This window comes from Eleutherodactylus coqui, chromosome 9 (assembly GCF_035609145.1).
Source record: "Eleutherodactylus coqui strain aEleCoq1 chromosome 9, aEleCoq1.hap1, whole genome shotgun sequence".
NCBI lineage: Eukaryota > Metazoa > Chordata > Amphibia > Anura > Eleutherodactylidae > Eleutherodactylus > Eleutherodactylus coqui.
The window spans coordinates 111,367,353-111,383,531 of NC_089845.1; the positions used below are offsets into that span (position 1 = coordinate 111,367,353).

Genomic DNA, 16,179 nt, shown 5'->3' on the forward strand with positions numbered 1-16,179 from the left:
ATGCCATCTGAACGGGTGCACAAACATTAGATTTGTGCGCCTGTTCACAAGTTTTTACGGTGCCGATGGGTGCATGTAAAAACGCCTACAGCCTTGTGAAAGAGGCCTTAAGCTGCTAAACTCCCTCCCACCTCCCTTTTCCGGCAGCTCTCACAGGCTCCTATAGGAGTCTGTGGAACTGGCCACCATATTCCAGCCAAAGGTAGGTCCAGACCTATCTTTTCCGTTCCCACGTAAAAGCAGACAGCCAGATTGCGCACCGTGCGCTATTTTTTCCCGATGGATGATTTTACGCCCCCCAAAGAATCGCCAGTCTGAACAAATGCATTGGAATCCAATGTTTTAGATGGTCGAGATTTTTGTCAAGTGTTTTATCACGGCAAAATCACTGTGATAAAACGCCTGTGTGAAAAAACCTAACTGCGTGGGGTATGTGCAGATAGGACGTCTATAGCCGTATGTATGATGTGAAAGGGTTAAGCAGCTGATAAGTACGACCAGTGAATATAGCAATGAGCCCACTTACCAGTGGCATAGAGTTCTCTTTCTGTTCTCCCATCTTCCTGCTTTTCATCCAGCCATCTAAGTAGTAGTTAAATAAAGTTATTAAAATGCATAAAGATGATATAAAACATTGCTTAAAATATCACAATATTGCTGGCTAGAAGTGAATCTTAAAAAAGGTAATTTTTGTTTCTTCCAAGCAGGCAATAAGCACTATTGATTTTAATGACATTTATTGAAAATCATGTAGAAAGCTCTAATTACTTGCTACATTTCACTCAATTTGCAGATTAACCATGTCATTTCATAGTGCTTATCCTGTTTCAACAGAGCCAACAGCTCTCAGTGTGAATATCACTGCTATTTCAGAGTCTTGCGCCGCAACACATTTTCATTTGCAGTTCCACCCACTCAGAAAGTGAACCTCCTGGTAAAAGCATTTCGGGTCCTTGCTATAGCAGGAAAATGCAGCACTCTGCTTTAATTACAGCTACCTATACTATTCACTTTCTTCTCATTCATCAGGACTAGAGATGAGCGAACGTACTCGGATAAGCACTACTCGTCCGAGTAATGTGCCTTATCCGAGTACCGCTGTACTCGTGCTGAAAGATTCGGGGCGCTCCGCTGCTGACAGGTGAGTCGCAGCGGGGAGCGGGGCAGAGCGGGCGGGAGAGAAGGAGAGAAAGATCTCCCCTCCGTTCCTCCCCGCTCTCCCCTGCAACTCCCCGCTCCGCAGCGCGTCCCGAATCTTTCAGCACGAGTACAGCGGTACTCGGATAAAGCACATTACTCGGACGAGTAGTGCTTATCCGAGTACGTTCGCTCATCTCTAATCAGGACTGATGTCTCTACCAGGGCTATCATATATTTAATGTATGCGTGTTATACAGAAGCCAAAACACACAAAAAGTTCATCTAGTTTTTAATACAATTTTTATAAACGAATGGTACACATGAAACAAGATTTCCAAAAGACCATAAATTTCCCACTGTGGGGAAATCCCTCTATCTCCCCTGCATGGAAATCCCTCTCTCACTGCAGTGGGAATATCCCTCTAGCTCCCCTGCAGGGAAATTCCTCGCTCACAATGTATACAGAAGACTGGTGAGTATAGACTTTTTTTCGTAAATATATTGATTTACTATGGTGTACATTTATTAGCTGGCTTAAATTATAGCATTAAAACAGTTGCAATTTTGGTGCAAGTTACAACAGTCCTGCAAATTTCTTTTACTAAGCGGCCCATCGCATTTAGGTAACTGCACACGAACAGGTCGGATTCTGCATGTGGGAGCCCGCAGTGGAATCTGACCCTGTGCCTGGCCGCCATCCGCGTGAACCTGACATTTTGTTTCTTCTTCTGTACTGTAAAATCACAGAACAGTATGGCCATATATTTTTTTTTGTAAATCAGATTTTATTGGTATTTTTCATATCAATCCACAGTATGGTAAAGTAAAAGCAGTTTCATATCTTACAACAATCCCATCCGAAACACTCACAGTAAAACATGCATATACAGTTTACTGCATTGTTGGACAACATCAAGTAGAAGAAAAACTCTACTATTGAAAGAACAGTGGCAAAACAGTTGTGGAGAGGGATGGGGGTAGGGGGAGAGGGGGAAGGAGACATTTTGAGGTGAATAAGTAAGTAGCAAAGAAAGCGATGGGAGGCAAGAGAGGAAGGGCTGTGGTGATGGCCAGGAGTAGATAGACAAAGACCCCTACACACTGGGTAAAAAGTAGCCTGAGTCAGCATCCGATCTCCCAACCACCTGACTCCTCCTGTACTGGTCTGTGTCTCCGTCCCAAGTTGTTTCTTCTCTTTAATCCCTATAAACATGTCAATGTCCACACCAGGGGACCCAACTTGAACCCCATGCACCAGACAACCCTGATGAACACGAGGTGTGGTCCACAGCTTGCCCGGCTAAACAATCTAGAATGATATCAAAAGTCGAGAACGCCTAAGGATCACTCCTGAGGTTCCACCAGGGACTCCATATCTGCATAAATGTATCATGTGTGCCCTTTGACCAAATGGATAGCTCCTCGAGATTATAGATAGGGTCTACCTTCTCTCTCCACTGAGCCTGAGTCGGGGGAGTTTTTTGAGCCAATGAAGAGATATCAGAGCTTTAGCCGCATCTAGCAAGAAGACAATCAGTCTATGTTCAAGTGGGTGAAAGAGTGCAGAAGGCTTCCAGAGGAAAATCATGTCAGCAGTAGAGATGAGCGAATGTGTTCTTCCGAGCTTGATATTCGTGCGAATATTAGGGTGTTCGGTATGTTCGTTATCCGTAACGAACACCATGCGGTGTCCGGGTTACTTAAACTTTCTTCCCTGAGACGTTAGCCCTTTTTTTTGGCCAATATAAAGACAGGGAAGGCATTACAACTTCCCTCTGCAACGTTTAAGCCCTATACCACCCCCCTGCTGTGAGTGGCTGGGGAGATAAGGTGTCCGCCTGATATGAAAGTCTGCCCCTCCCGCGGTTCGCTATGGATGCATTCTATATGCGCTCAATGGGGCCAGCGGCAGCAGCGCTGACCCCATTGAGAACATATAGAAGACAAATCCTTCTTCTCTGGCACAGCTGTAACAGCTGTAGCAGAGAAGAACGATGTTTGCCCATTGAATTCAATGGAGCGGCAATACAGCATGTTCCACTGAATGCAATGGGCTGCCCGCGATCGCAGGATGAATGGTCGGAAAGGGGTTAAATATATAACCCCTTTCCTGCAATTCATCCAGAAATGTGTTACACTAAAAATATATACCGGCGTATAAGGCGACGGGGCGTATAAGACGACCCCCCAACTGTCACCTTATACGCCGGTAATACAGTGGAGCAAAGAATAAAAATCATTACTTACGTTTTTAGATGATCTGCGGCGCTCCTGCAGGCTGTCACTCCCTCCTGGTCCACGGCAGAGTATTGCTTTCTCCACGAAAGACTTTAAATCCCTGCCTCCAGAAGCACACGTGCCTTCAGCCAATCACAGCCAATGACAATGATGTCATTGAATGGCTGTGATTGGCTGTGTTTCTGGAGGCGGGGATTTCAAGGCTTGAAATCCCCGCCTCCAGAAACACAGCCAATCACAGCCATTCAATGACATCATTGTCATTGGCTGTGATTGGCTGAAGGCACGTGTCTTTCTGGAGGCAGGGATTTAAAGCCTTTCATAGAGAAAGCTTGTCTGCCGTGGATTAGGAGGGAGTGACAGCCTGCAGGAGCGCCGCAGATCATCTAAAAACGTAAGTAATGCTTTTTATTCTTTGCTCCACTGTATTGCCGGCGTATAAGGTGACAGTTGGGGGGTCGTCTTATACGCCCGGTCGCCTTATACGCCGGTATATATTTTTAGTGTAACACATTTCTGGATGAATTGCAGGAAAGGGGTTATATATTTAACCCCTTTCCGACCATTCATCCTGCGATCGCGGGCAGCCCATTGCATTCAGTGGAATATGCTGTATTGCCGCTCCATTGAATTCAATGGGCAAACATCGTTCTTCTCTGCTACAGCTGTTACAGCTGTGCCAGAGGAGGACGATCTTTATGCTGACAGTGGGGGGGGGGCACTCTTGCCGCTATTGTGGCTTAATAGTGGGACCTGTGAACTTGAGATGCAGCCCACCATGTAGCCCCTCGCCTGCCCTATCCGTCACTGTGTCATTCCCATCACTTTCTTGAATTGCCCAGATTTTCACACATGAAAACCTTAGCGAGCATCGGCGAAATACAAAAATGCTCTGGTCGCCCATTGACTTCAATGGGGTTCGTTGTTCGAAACGAACCCTCGAGCATCGCGGGAAGTTCGTTCCGAATAACGAACACCCGAACATTTTGGTGTTCGCTCATCTCTAGTCAGCAGTAATAGTCAAGTTTGGGGAGAATCTCCTCAAAACGCTCTCAACATCTTGCCAGAATGGCACAATGACCAGGCACTCCTACCAGATTAGCATAAAAGAACCCTCTGCAGTGTCGCACCTCCAGCACCAGTATGGCAAATTTTTACCAAATATATAGTAATAGGACTATATATATTATTTAGGAATACACAACATTTAAAGCAGCAGATAATGGCACTAAGTCATTTTTCTGGTCTTTATTTTTCAGAGGCTTAGGCAAGCAGCCTCTCAACCAGTGTCTAGGTGTGCCATCTCAAGGCCTGGGTAGACAGCCTAATTTCCTTTTTGGAATGTTAATGTTCCCAGGCACAGTTTGCGGCACACAGTCCATAAAACACGTTACTGTGCCGGCTGTAATGAATTTGTAATCCACAGGAGAAAAAAAAGGGTAACTGTAACATGGTTCTCCGAGTAGTTTCTCAGGGCATAATCCTCAAAACACTGCCAACACGTCGCTAAGTAGTCCCTCAGGGCACAGTTCTTAAACAGGTTCCAAAACAAAATGGTTAGTAGTTCCTTCAGTTCCTGTATCTCACAGGAAGCTGTCTAATATTGCTCCTCTGTGAGCATCGAATGATTTGGACAGTTTCATTCTCTTGGAGATCAATTGGTGTTTGTAATCCACTGGATGATAAATCAGTAGATTGAACGATGTGGCATGGTCAGGATCATAGATGGTCCTAAGTATCATGTCAAAGGGTTTGTCAGGTCAAACATAGGGACAGTCATTTTAGTCTCGGTCTTCTCTGGTTGGGGTAACTCGTCTTTTGGTTCGGGAATTCCTGTTGGGGTCTGGTCTAAATAACATGGCTTAAGTCTGTTTCTGTGGATTAGTTTTGTTCCTTCATTTTCTTGGGCTATGCAGTATAAATCCTTGTCAGGGAATGGTAAGTCCAGAATACTAGAAGGTTGATCTTCTCAATTGGCAGATGTGCTCTTCATCCTCGCAGGGGACACAACAGCAGCGGACAGGTAAGTATATTTTTGATTTTTTTTTAACACTAAAATTTTTCTTTTTCAGGGAAGGGCGTATATGTAAAGCCCTTCCCTGAAAAAGAATGCAGGAGGCTGGCAGAGCATTGTTTTCAATGGAGCCACTGGCAGCAGCTGTGTTCACGTGTGTTTTTGCTCGTACCTAGGTGTACGCACAAAAACACGCTCGTGTGAACCCACCCTCATTCCTATCCAGTAGAACCATCTGTGGATAGTACATTCTGTTTTATGCACTCCAAAATGTCTGGACTGATCATGATATGCTGTTAGAATAAAGTGTGTATCTCTTCTAGGGATTAGGAATTGGTGCACCCAGTTTCCCATCATAGAGTCGATTGTTCCTCAGTATATGAGGGCTCTTTTTACAAATAACCTCTTCCATTGTCTCCACAATTTATGGAATTCAGGATCAGTCTTTCCTCTTTTGATCCTTGAGGGAAGGGTACCATGTACCAGGAATTCATGGATCTCTCCCATTGTTCTGCTATCTGTTTGAATGTCGATCTATTGTTTTTCTACAACAGGTCGATAGTTGGTCTGGGATGGCATCTTGTTGGACATTAGTGGTGCAGAAATTAGACATTTCAATCTCTTCCCATTTGTCTTCTTCTGGAGAAGAATCTTTAGCCGTGGGCAATGTGGATACGGCATCAGCATTTCCATTTTTCTTGCCTGATCTGTATTTAATGGTGAAATTGAAATTGGACAGCCTTGAGGCCCACCTCTGCTGAAGCACTCCCAACTTAGCAGAATTCAAGTGAGCCAAGGGGTTATCTGTGTAAGCCACATAAGAAGAAGCAGCCTAAATCTTTCAGTGATGGCCCACACGAGGACTAAGAATTCCAGCTTGAAGGAACTGTAGTTTTGATCATTTCTCTCTGCTCCTTTGAGTGAGGGACTTGCAAAGGAAATGACTCTCTCTTTGTCATCTTGTACTTGACTTAAGACTGCTCATAATCCCTTTAGGCTTGCATGCGTGTACAGTCGAAAAGGTTTACTATAATCTGAATATCCCAGTATTGGAGGGGAAATGAGTTTACTCTTGAGCAGTTGAAATGCATCTTCCTGCTCTTGTTCCCAATTAACATAAATGGTTCTTTGCATCTTTTCTTTAGGCATTCCCTAATAAATTCCTGTAGGGGCTCTGCTATTCTTGCAAAATTCGGGATAAACCGTCTGTAGTATCCTGCGAATTCGAGGAAGCTTCTCACCTCACGTCCTTTATAGTTTTAGGTGTTGGCCAATTCTGTACAATGTCTCTCTTTTTAGGGTCAGGTCTAATGCCTTCAGAGCTCACTATGTGGCCAAAATGTTACACTTGGGTTTTGATTAGGAATTCAAACACTTCCACCAGGTGTTGCAAATGTTCCTCGTATGTTTTAGAGAATAATAAAGAACTAAATAATAATAAACTAATAAAGAAGCATTGTTTCAAAATTTTTATAGGGTTAGTGAAGGCCATTTTCTCTCTGTCCTCTTGAGCCATTGGTACTTGTCAGTAACCACTTGTTAAGTACAGGAGGGAGAAATATGCAGCAGAGCCTAAGGCTGCCAATGACTTTGATTCTAGGCAGAGGATAAGCAACCTTTTGTGTAATATTACTAAGCTTAGTCTACATAGAACCTGATGCTTCCGTCTTTCTTTTTAACTAACACAATGGGTGCTGCCCATGGGCTTTGACTCTCTTGTATCAGTTTAGTCTCCTTCATATCCTTTATTAATTTTTTAACTGGTTTATACATGGCTTGTGGAATTGGCCGGTATCTTTCTTTTATCAGGGAATGATGATCAGTTGGTATGGCATACATCCTTGGATCTCCCGAAGTCTAATGGATGCTTGGTGAGGGTGGAATTTAATTTTTGAGCAACTTGAACTACCTCTTAGACTTCTTGAGTAGGAGTATCATCATCACCAACCTGTAACATCAGACCACCATGGGGTGTGGAGTTCAGAAGGTGATCTCTGTTGATATTGTGTGGCTTGTTGTATTTCCACACTAGATGGGGTAAGAACATCTTCCGTGTGTAGAAGCAAAAGTTACGACCACTGGATAATACTTTTTAAGTTGAACAGGGGATTCTCCCGTATTGAGTATGCAAACGGGTATTCTTCCAGCTGAGACAGTCACTATATTTCTAGCTGCTATGATGAAAGGATGTTCTTCTTGCTGAACCAGTTCTACAAGGGCTTGATAATCTTTTCCTTGAAGGCCTTGTCTGGTTTGGCACCAGATTAAGGTTTCAGCTCCCGGTTGCAGGTAAAGGGTCTCACATCGCTTATGCATGCACACCCGACTTGTCCTTTCACGTTACTAAACCGCTGTTGAGTGGATAGAGCTTTTATGGCTCTTTGCAGGACTCTCTATTGAGCTTGGGAAGTGGATGGCCCAGTACAGATTTTTCTTTTAAACTCATGCTCTTGTCAATTGCGGAAGGGCCATGGGTCGGACGGCTTCCATTGACTTCAATAGGAGCCATCCGTGCAGAACTCGTGCAAAAATAGAGCATACTGCGTTTTTTTTCCCCCGCAAGCAGATAATCGCAGTTGCTGTCTGCTTATCTGAGTGTACATGCATATGCTCTAGTGGTTTGATTTTGTGCGGAATGCCGTGGATCGTCCTCGCGGAAAACAATCGCGGATTCCGCAATTCATTCCGCATTCAGGGGCCCTTACTGTTATTTACGCAAAAAAAAAACGTACATTATACTTCAAATTTAAGATAAATTTCAGATTGGCACATGATCGGCCTGAAGAATTAAAGAAATGCATTAAGAAACTTGCGCTTCTGAATATATTTTCCACACTTCATGCCAGTGCCAACTTAACTTAGACCGGTGTATTAGACCTATATGTATAAAATGAATGTATGTAATAAATAATACCGTATAATGTGTGTCAGTTCACAGAAGTAGAATTCTCTGTAGGGTTATGTTCTATATAATATATCTATCTTCCATGTCGCTGGTATATGGTCTCCCACAATTTGCATTGGCAAACTAAACCCAGTGTAAATTCTGCAGAGAATATTTTATAGGGAAGAGGTTACAAGCTACAGTATGCTAGGACAGAGGAAGGTTCAAGGCAGGAGTCTAAAAAGATCCTCACCATAATCATTTTCGCTGGTGGATGTAACATCTGGGCTTTTCAAGGACTAGTAAGTCCCTGTGGACCATGGAATTCAAAGTATCTCCACCGCTCAGTGCAACTAAGATACATCTATAGGGATCCTTGCATTTATCCCGCTACCATGGATGAAAGTACAGTATTTAAAGAAAAAGTATTTCAATACCCCTTCAGTGCCCTGGATAAGTGTTTGGGGGTTTTCATTTTCAGTATCAGAAAGTATGCGCTGTTAGTGTAGCGATATCTATTTAAAAGTACAGAATAGACATTTTGGATAAATACTTTTTACTTTACAAAGAAGTTCCTACAATATGTCTATATTGCTATGTTATTTTTCTTCCTATACTTTGGGGACAAAGAAAAAGATAAAGGGGGAATTATGAAAATAATTCAGCACTTCTTTCCTAGAAATACGCGCCTACATGTTGTACTATGTAATTTCATGTTTTCATCCCTTATCAATCATAGTCCCTTAACTTGCTAGAGGCAAAAAATGATGCAATTTTCTGTCCTAGAATTAAAGTCTTCAGTTAGAGGTGAATAAATTCCTTCCGACAAGAAGTTTTACATTGAACGCCACTGACTTCATTAGGTTTACATCTCTTGTGAGGCGTCTCACAAACTATGACAGCAGATAAGCAACCGCCTTCAACTGACCATTTAACATCTAAATATAACTTAGTGATTTCCACACTTTATATGGGGTTGTTTGAACAATTGGAGATGCAGTGATGTTTCTACAAAAACTTACTTTTTTCCCCCCCAAGTACATTCTTTACCAAAAAAAAATCAAGCACCTAGAAGGAGTTGTCATTTTACCACAAAACTCAACATGTAGTTACATATCAGGCAGATATGCAAATGATTAGATGATCGGTCTTGCCACCTGAGGCACTAAAACTTGCTCCCCTGGCCTATAAGAAGGTTCTCAGAGGCTACTTGTGTGTAGTGGATCTCTTTTTCCACTTGTGTAGAGCTTGTTGACTATTAGACATGACTGTACAACGCAATCAAAGACATTACACCCAGGTAACAAAGTTTGACAGGGGGTGAATTACTGAAATGCGAGAAGCTTGATGGTTGATGAATTGCTCGCCACCTGGGCATTCTGACCAGGACTGTTAGGAGGTGTTGGGACCAGTGGATGCATGAGGGCACACAGACAAGGGAACTGGGCTCAAGAAAACCTTGGCAAACCATCAGTAGAGAGGATTATGTGATCATCCAACAAGCATGAGTAGCTCGAACTGTTCAGTTGTCTGCCACCCAGATACAGGTGGCACCATTGTTACAGGCCCCTGTGTCTATTGTAACTATTTCCACGGACTTGACTGAAGGACATTTAGTCTCATGGAGCCCATTACCTGTACTGACTTTGACACCCCCCGTCATATCCATTTGCAGTGGTGTCATAATTTACAAAACTTAACTGCTATGGAATGTAGCCGAGTTGTATTCAGTGGCGAATCCAGGTTTAGTTTGAGCACTGATGAAGGCCATGTTTGCGTTTAGAGATCTAGGGGTGAGCGCACACTGCCCCCACTGCTGGTGTGATGGTCTGTGGGGCCATCGCAAATGAGTCACCCCTAGTAGTGGCATGAGAGGCAATGACAGCTCAGCGATATGTTCAGGACATCCTGCAGCCACATGTGTTCCTTTCATGGCAGGGCTTCCAAGAGACATTTTTCAGCAGGATAATGCTTGTCCGTGCACAGCAAAGATGTCACAGGATAACTCCACAACATTGCCACACTTCAATGGCCTGCTCAGTCGCCAGATGTATTGCCAATAGAACATATATGGGACCATTTGGAACACCAATTTCGACAGGCTATGAGTTTGGATGGTCTAGAAGCTCAGTTACAGCAAATGTGGATTGAAATGCCTTAGGATACCATACAGAACCTGTATGCCTCCATGCCTGCCCGTATCACATCTTGCAGCTTTGCATCCCTTCAAATGTTCAGTTTTTGGTAAAAAATTATCCTTTTGCTCTGATATTGTAATCACTTACTAATATCAACGTTATAATCACACGAAGTTTCATTCGATTCCGACAACTCCATCCAGGTGCTTTTTTGATTTTTTTTAACAATGAATGTACTAATGAAAGCATTAATCTAAAACCGCAAGACATCCATAACTGTATGATATTAGACACAAGAATAAAATTAAAATTCTTCTAGACATTTGACACCAAAATGGTACAAATGTCGAAATAATTGGATTTTTTGCTTTGTCTTTGCCAAACGCAATAAAGAAATAGTGATATTAAACTGACAAACCAGTCACCTCTGAAGAAAAATATTTCCTTTTATTTACATGAAAGGTTGAGAGCGTCTAAGTTCTCGAAGAAACTCTGTTAACCTTGTGCTGACAAGTATATATTACTCTCTGTAAAAGGCGATATCTTCAAATAACAAAGTTTCAAAGTCAGGAAGAAAAAGAAGATAAAGAAAAGTTAGATCATATAATTGAATTGGATTTAAAAGAATGAGGTGTAGTTACATGGGGACACTAGGACATAAAGGGCAGAGATCGTAAAAATTCATCCAGCCTCTTCAATATATCTCAGGGGTGGTCTTATAGCTGTCTTACGGGAGCCAAGAGAAGTGTAGAGTGGTCAATGGAGAACGGTAAGGTTCGAAGCTGCCTGCTAGTGTCGGAGTGCTGCAAAATCGATAAGGCTCTGCTTACGCTTCAATGGTGGTTTCTATCTATTATGGAAACCATGGCACATGGCTGGATCTTTCGCACTGGCATCCATCTTATATTAGGGTTACTTTGGGTGTTGCAATTTGGACAGGAAGAAAAGCTCTGCATGCTGTTAAAAAATCTGCCGGAATCTACATCCAACATAAGTGTGAACAAAGCCTAAGGCTAGTGTATTGAAGAATTATTTTAAGACCATAAATTCGAAGATTTAGAGCTTGGAAAACCATTTTAATGATTAAATGGATGGCCAATTGCATTAACAGATTGTACTATTTGTATTATCGATGTTTTATTTTATAGGGAAAACTGCTTTTAAACAAACGTATTCCAAATATGGTACCTGGTGCTCAATGGAGACCTATTTCTACAGTACAGTGATGAAAAGAGCTTCAGACACCATATTGGTGGGGAACCTGATGGTATGTGACATTATAAAAAAGCACATAGGTGTAACCACACCATGTGCACTCAAGCCACCATTAGTAATCTATAGTGTTGCTCGTTGTGATCAGCTAGGCGATGAAAATCATATGGAGTTTTGCAAAATCAGATTGGGTTATCCCGACCTGAATTTTAGCATGTGCACATATTTGTTCTATTTTTGTGTTAGCACTGTTGCCTTTTAGTGCTAGGTCCTAGGCTCAAATCCCACCAAGGGTAATATCTGCAAGGACTTTGAAAAACTCCATCCAGATGTTGCCCATGGTCAGATTTTAACCTACAACTGAGCCACCACAGTTGTGCTAACAACTGAGCCACCACACCTCTCCTTTCTACTCCAGAAGTGTAGAACAGAAAGAATAAACACAAAGAACATAAAAAAAACATTCAGATGTTGCCCTTGGACAGATTTGAACTTAGAACTCCAGCAATGCAAAGCAGCAGTGCTAACAACCGAGTCAAATTAAATTTGCTTAAGACACAAAGCTAGGAGGGATAGCTAATACTAGAGAAGAGAAACAGAGGATTTTAAAAGATCTAGAAAAGATTGAACATTGGGCGGTGATTAACAGAATGGTATTTAGCAAGAAGAAATGCAATGTCTACATCTGGGCAAGAAAAATGAAAAAAGAACATACAGAATGGAAAGAATTGAGCTAAGCAGCAGCACATGTGAAAAAGACTTTGGTATACTAATAGATCATAGACTGAACATGAGTCAACATTGTGATGCAGCAGCAAAAAAGGCAAACACAATTCTAGGATGTATTAAGAGAAGCATAGAGTCTAGATCATGTGAGGTAATTATCCACTCTAGTCTTCCTTAGTCAGACCTCATCTGGAATACTATATCCAGTTCTGGGCACCCCAAATCAAAACAGACATCAACAAACTGGAGCAAGTTCGAGAAGAGTCACCAAGATGGTGAGTGGTCAGCAAATCATGTCCTATGAGGAACAGTTAAAGGATCTGGGAATGTTTAGCTTGCAAAAAAAGAAAGCTAAGGGGAGTCTTAATAGCTGTCTACAAATATCTGAAGGCCTGTCACAGTGCAGAGGGATCAGTCCTATTCTTATTTACACACAGAAAGACTAGAAGCAATTGGATGAAACTGAAAGGGAGGAGACACAGATTAGATATTAGAAAAACCTTTCTGACAGTGAGGGTGATCAATGAGTGGAACAGGTTACCACGGGAGATGGTGAGTTCTCCTTCAATGGAAGTCTTCAAACAGAGGCTGGACAGACATTTGTCTGGGGTGATTTAGTGATCCTGCATTGAGCATGGGGTTGGATCCGATGACCCTGGAGGTCCCTTTCAACTCTACCATTCAATCTATGAGCCACCAAACCTCTCTTTTCTACTCAAGAGAAGGAGAAGAACAGGAAGAATAAGCACAAAGCAAACATAAAAACACCATCCAGATGTTGCCCTTGGACAGATTTGAAACTAGAGCACCTGTACTACAAGGTAACCGTGTTAACAACTGAGCCACTACACCTCTTGCTTCTCCCTTCTCCAAAAAGATGGCAAGAACAAGAACAATAAACACAAAGAAAACATATAAACTCTATACAAATGTCCATAATCAGTCATAACTAGAACCCGAGTGCTACAAGGCAACAGTGCTAGTCACTGAGACACCACGCTTCTTCTCCCTTCCTTCTTCAATGGTGGAGAAGAATGAGAAAAATAAGAATGAGATCTTTTATTCTCCTTCATTGCCTTCTTTCCTTTCTTCACATCTTTCCACTTTTCCTTCTCCTTATTCTCTTTTACTTTCTTTTTCACAGGAGGAGGAAAAAGAAAGAAGAAGAAGAAGGAGAAGGATGAACAAGAAGAAAGAAGAACAATCTCCTCCTCATTGCAAGGGGTGTAGTGAGCCCACAGTGAGGAGAAAAGAGAGATATAGGATATCTGTTCTCGGGATTAGTGGGGGTCTCAGCTGTGAAGCCCCCCATCAATCAGATTTTTATCACTTATCCTATGGGTACAATCCCTTTAAGCTGTCGCCCTGAGAATCATTGCATGTGTGCCTTTAACAAGTGAAGTGTGCCACCCTCAGGAGAAATTGTTGTTTTGCAACTGAACTTTGTTGCTGAAATTGTCTGTACCCTGTAAGGCTGAAGGTTGAGAGACTTGAAAGTGACTGACCCTTTGTGAGCTGAATCAGGCCTAAAAACTTTCCCATTGTGGCTGATTCATACTACACTAGCTGATATACCCGGCTTCGCCCGAGTTAATTTGGTACTGGTGTTTATCTGGTGTTCACACGGAAAATCTTATGAAGTCGTGCTTACTTTAGAGATACCGGAAAAACATATGTTCACCATTTTGCATAATTCTCTGCGTTACCCAGGAAACACCACGTGGAGGTAACCATGTGACGTTTACTTTATATAAAATGACATCAGGAAGTGAGAGAATTAGATTACGTACGTAAAATTTGGATGCTAATTCTTTTGCGCATAGAATTGAATAATCAAGTTGAGACCCATTAACTTTTCCTATTTATGACATAATCAATGCTCGTGCCAAATTTCCCGTTTCTATGACACCGGAAAGTGAGAAAATTACATTCCGCATGTAAAATTTGGAAGCTAATTCTTTTGCGCTAGAATTGAATAATCGAGTTGGGACCTATGAACTTTTCCTATTTATGACATAATCAATGCTCGTGCCAAATTTCACGTTTCTATGACACCGGAAAGTGAGAAAATTAGATTCCGTACGTAAAATTTTGGACGTTAATTCTTTTGTGCATAGAATTGAATAATCGAGTTGGGACACATTAACTTTTCCTATTTATGACATAATCAATGCCCGTGCCAAATTTCATGTTTCTATTACATTGGGAAGTGAGAGATTTAGATTATGTACGTAAAATTTGGACGCTAATTCTTTTGCGCATAGAATTGAATAATGGAGTTGGGACCCATTAGCGTTTCCTATTTATGACATAATCAATGCTTCTGCCAAATTTCACGTTTCTATGACACCGGAAAGTGAGAAAATTAGATTCCGTACGTAAAATTTCGACGCCAATTCTTTTGCGCTTAGAATTGAATAATCGAGTTGGGACCCATTAGCTTTTCCTATTTATGACATAATCAATGCTCATGCCAAATTTCCTGTTTCTATGACACCGGAAAGTGAAGAAATTACATTCCGTACGTAAAATTTGGACGCTAATTCTTTTGCACATAGAATTGAATAATGGAGTTGGGACCCATTAGCTTTTCCTATTTCTGACATAATCAATGCTCGTGCCAAATTTCCTGTTTCTATGACATCGGGAAGTGAGAAAATTAGATTCCGTACGTAAAATTTGGACGCTAATTCTTTTGTGCATAGAATTGAATAATGGAGTTGGGACCCATTAGCATTTCCTATTTATCACATAATCAATGCTCGTGCCAAATTTCATGTTTCTATGACACCGGAAAGTGAGATAATTAGATTCCGTACGTAAAATTTGGACACTAATTCTTTTGCGCATAGAATTGAATAATCGAGTTGGGACCCATTAACTTTTCCTATTTATGACATAATCAATGCTCCTGCCAAATTTCGAGTTTCTATAACACCGGGAAGTGAGAGAATTAGATTCCGTACGTAAAATTTGGACGCTAATTCTTTTGCGCTTAAAATTGAATAATCATGTTGGGACCCATTAACTTTTCCCATTTATGACATAATCAATGCTTGGGCCAAATTTTAAGTTTCTAGGACATTGGAAAGTGACAGATTTAGATTACGTACGTAAAATTTCGACGCCAATTCTTTTGCGCTAGAATTGAATAATCGAGTTGGGACCCAATTACTTTTCCTATTTTGGAGATAATCTATGCGTGTGCCAAATTTCATGTTTCTACGACATCGGGAAGTTGGAGAACTTTTGGCAAGTCAGTGAGTCAGTGAGTCAGTGAGTCAGTGAGTCAGTGAGTCAGTGAGTCAGTGAGGGCTTTCGTCTTTATATATATATAGATAAGTATCAGTAAAGTTAATTAGTAGAGATGAGCGAGCATCGCTCTTCTCGAGTAACTGCTTACTAGTCCGAGCAGGCTCGGGGGGTGGGAGGGTGGGTTGGGTTGAGCAGGGGGCAGCGGCTGTTATCAGGGGGTAGAGTGAGAGAGATCAGGATTAGTGGGGACCCCAGCAATGTGGCTCCAGTGATTTTTGCCCCCCTCTCAGTGTACTATAAATGTTAGTGGTGGGAAGGTTCACTTATGAATGTACTATTTAATCAGCAATATGAGCTTATAGTAAAAGCAATAATGGAATAATTATTTCTATTTATTCTATGCTCTGTTGCAAAACTGCAATGTGTTGAGCCGTGACCATGAAATGCAGCTCACTCAGTGACAAGATATAGCAGATGAATGGCAATGTCACATTTTATTAGGAGGCATCATATCACGTTAGATCAATGGAGTGAAATTAGACTTCTAAAGCATCAATCAGTGAAGAATGTAA

At 41.7% G+C, this 16,179-nt stretch overlaps 1 protein-coding gene across 1 annotated transcript in view; it reads right to left on the reverse strand.

The window, feature by feature from the left end:
• LOC136578686 (lipoxygenase homology domain-containing protein 1-like) overlaps positions 1-16,179 on the reverse strand; it is a 325,705-nt gene that overhangs the window by 111,173 nt on the left and 198,353 nt on the right. The window contains exon 29 of the mRNA XM_066578875.1: positions 527-582. Within this exon, the coding sequence (XP_066434972.1) occupies positions 527-582 (56 nt within the window). The remainder of the gene's footprint in view (positions 1-526; positions 583-16,179) is intronic.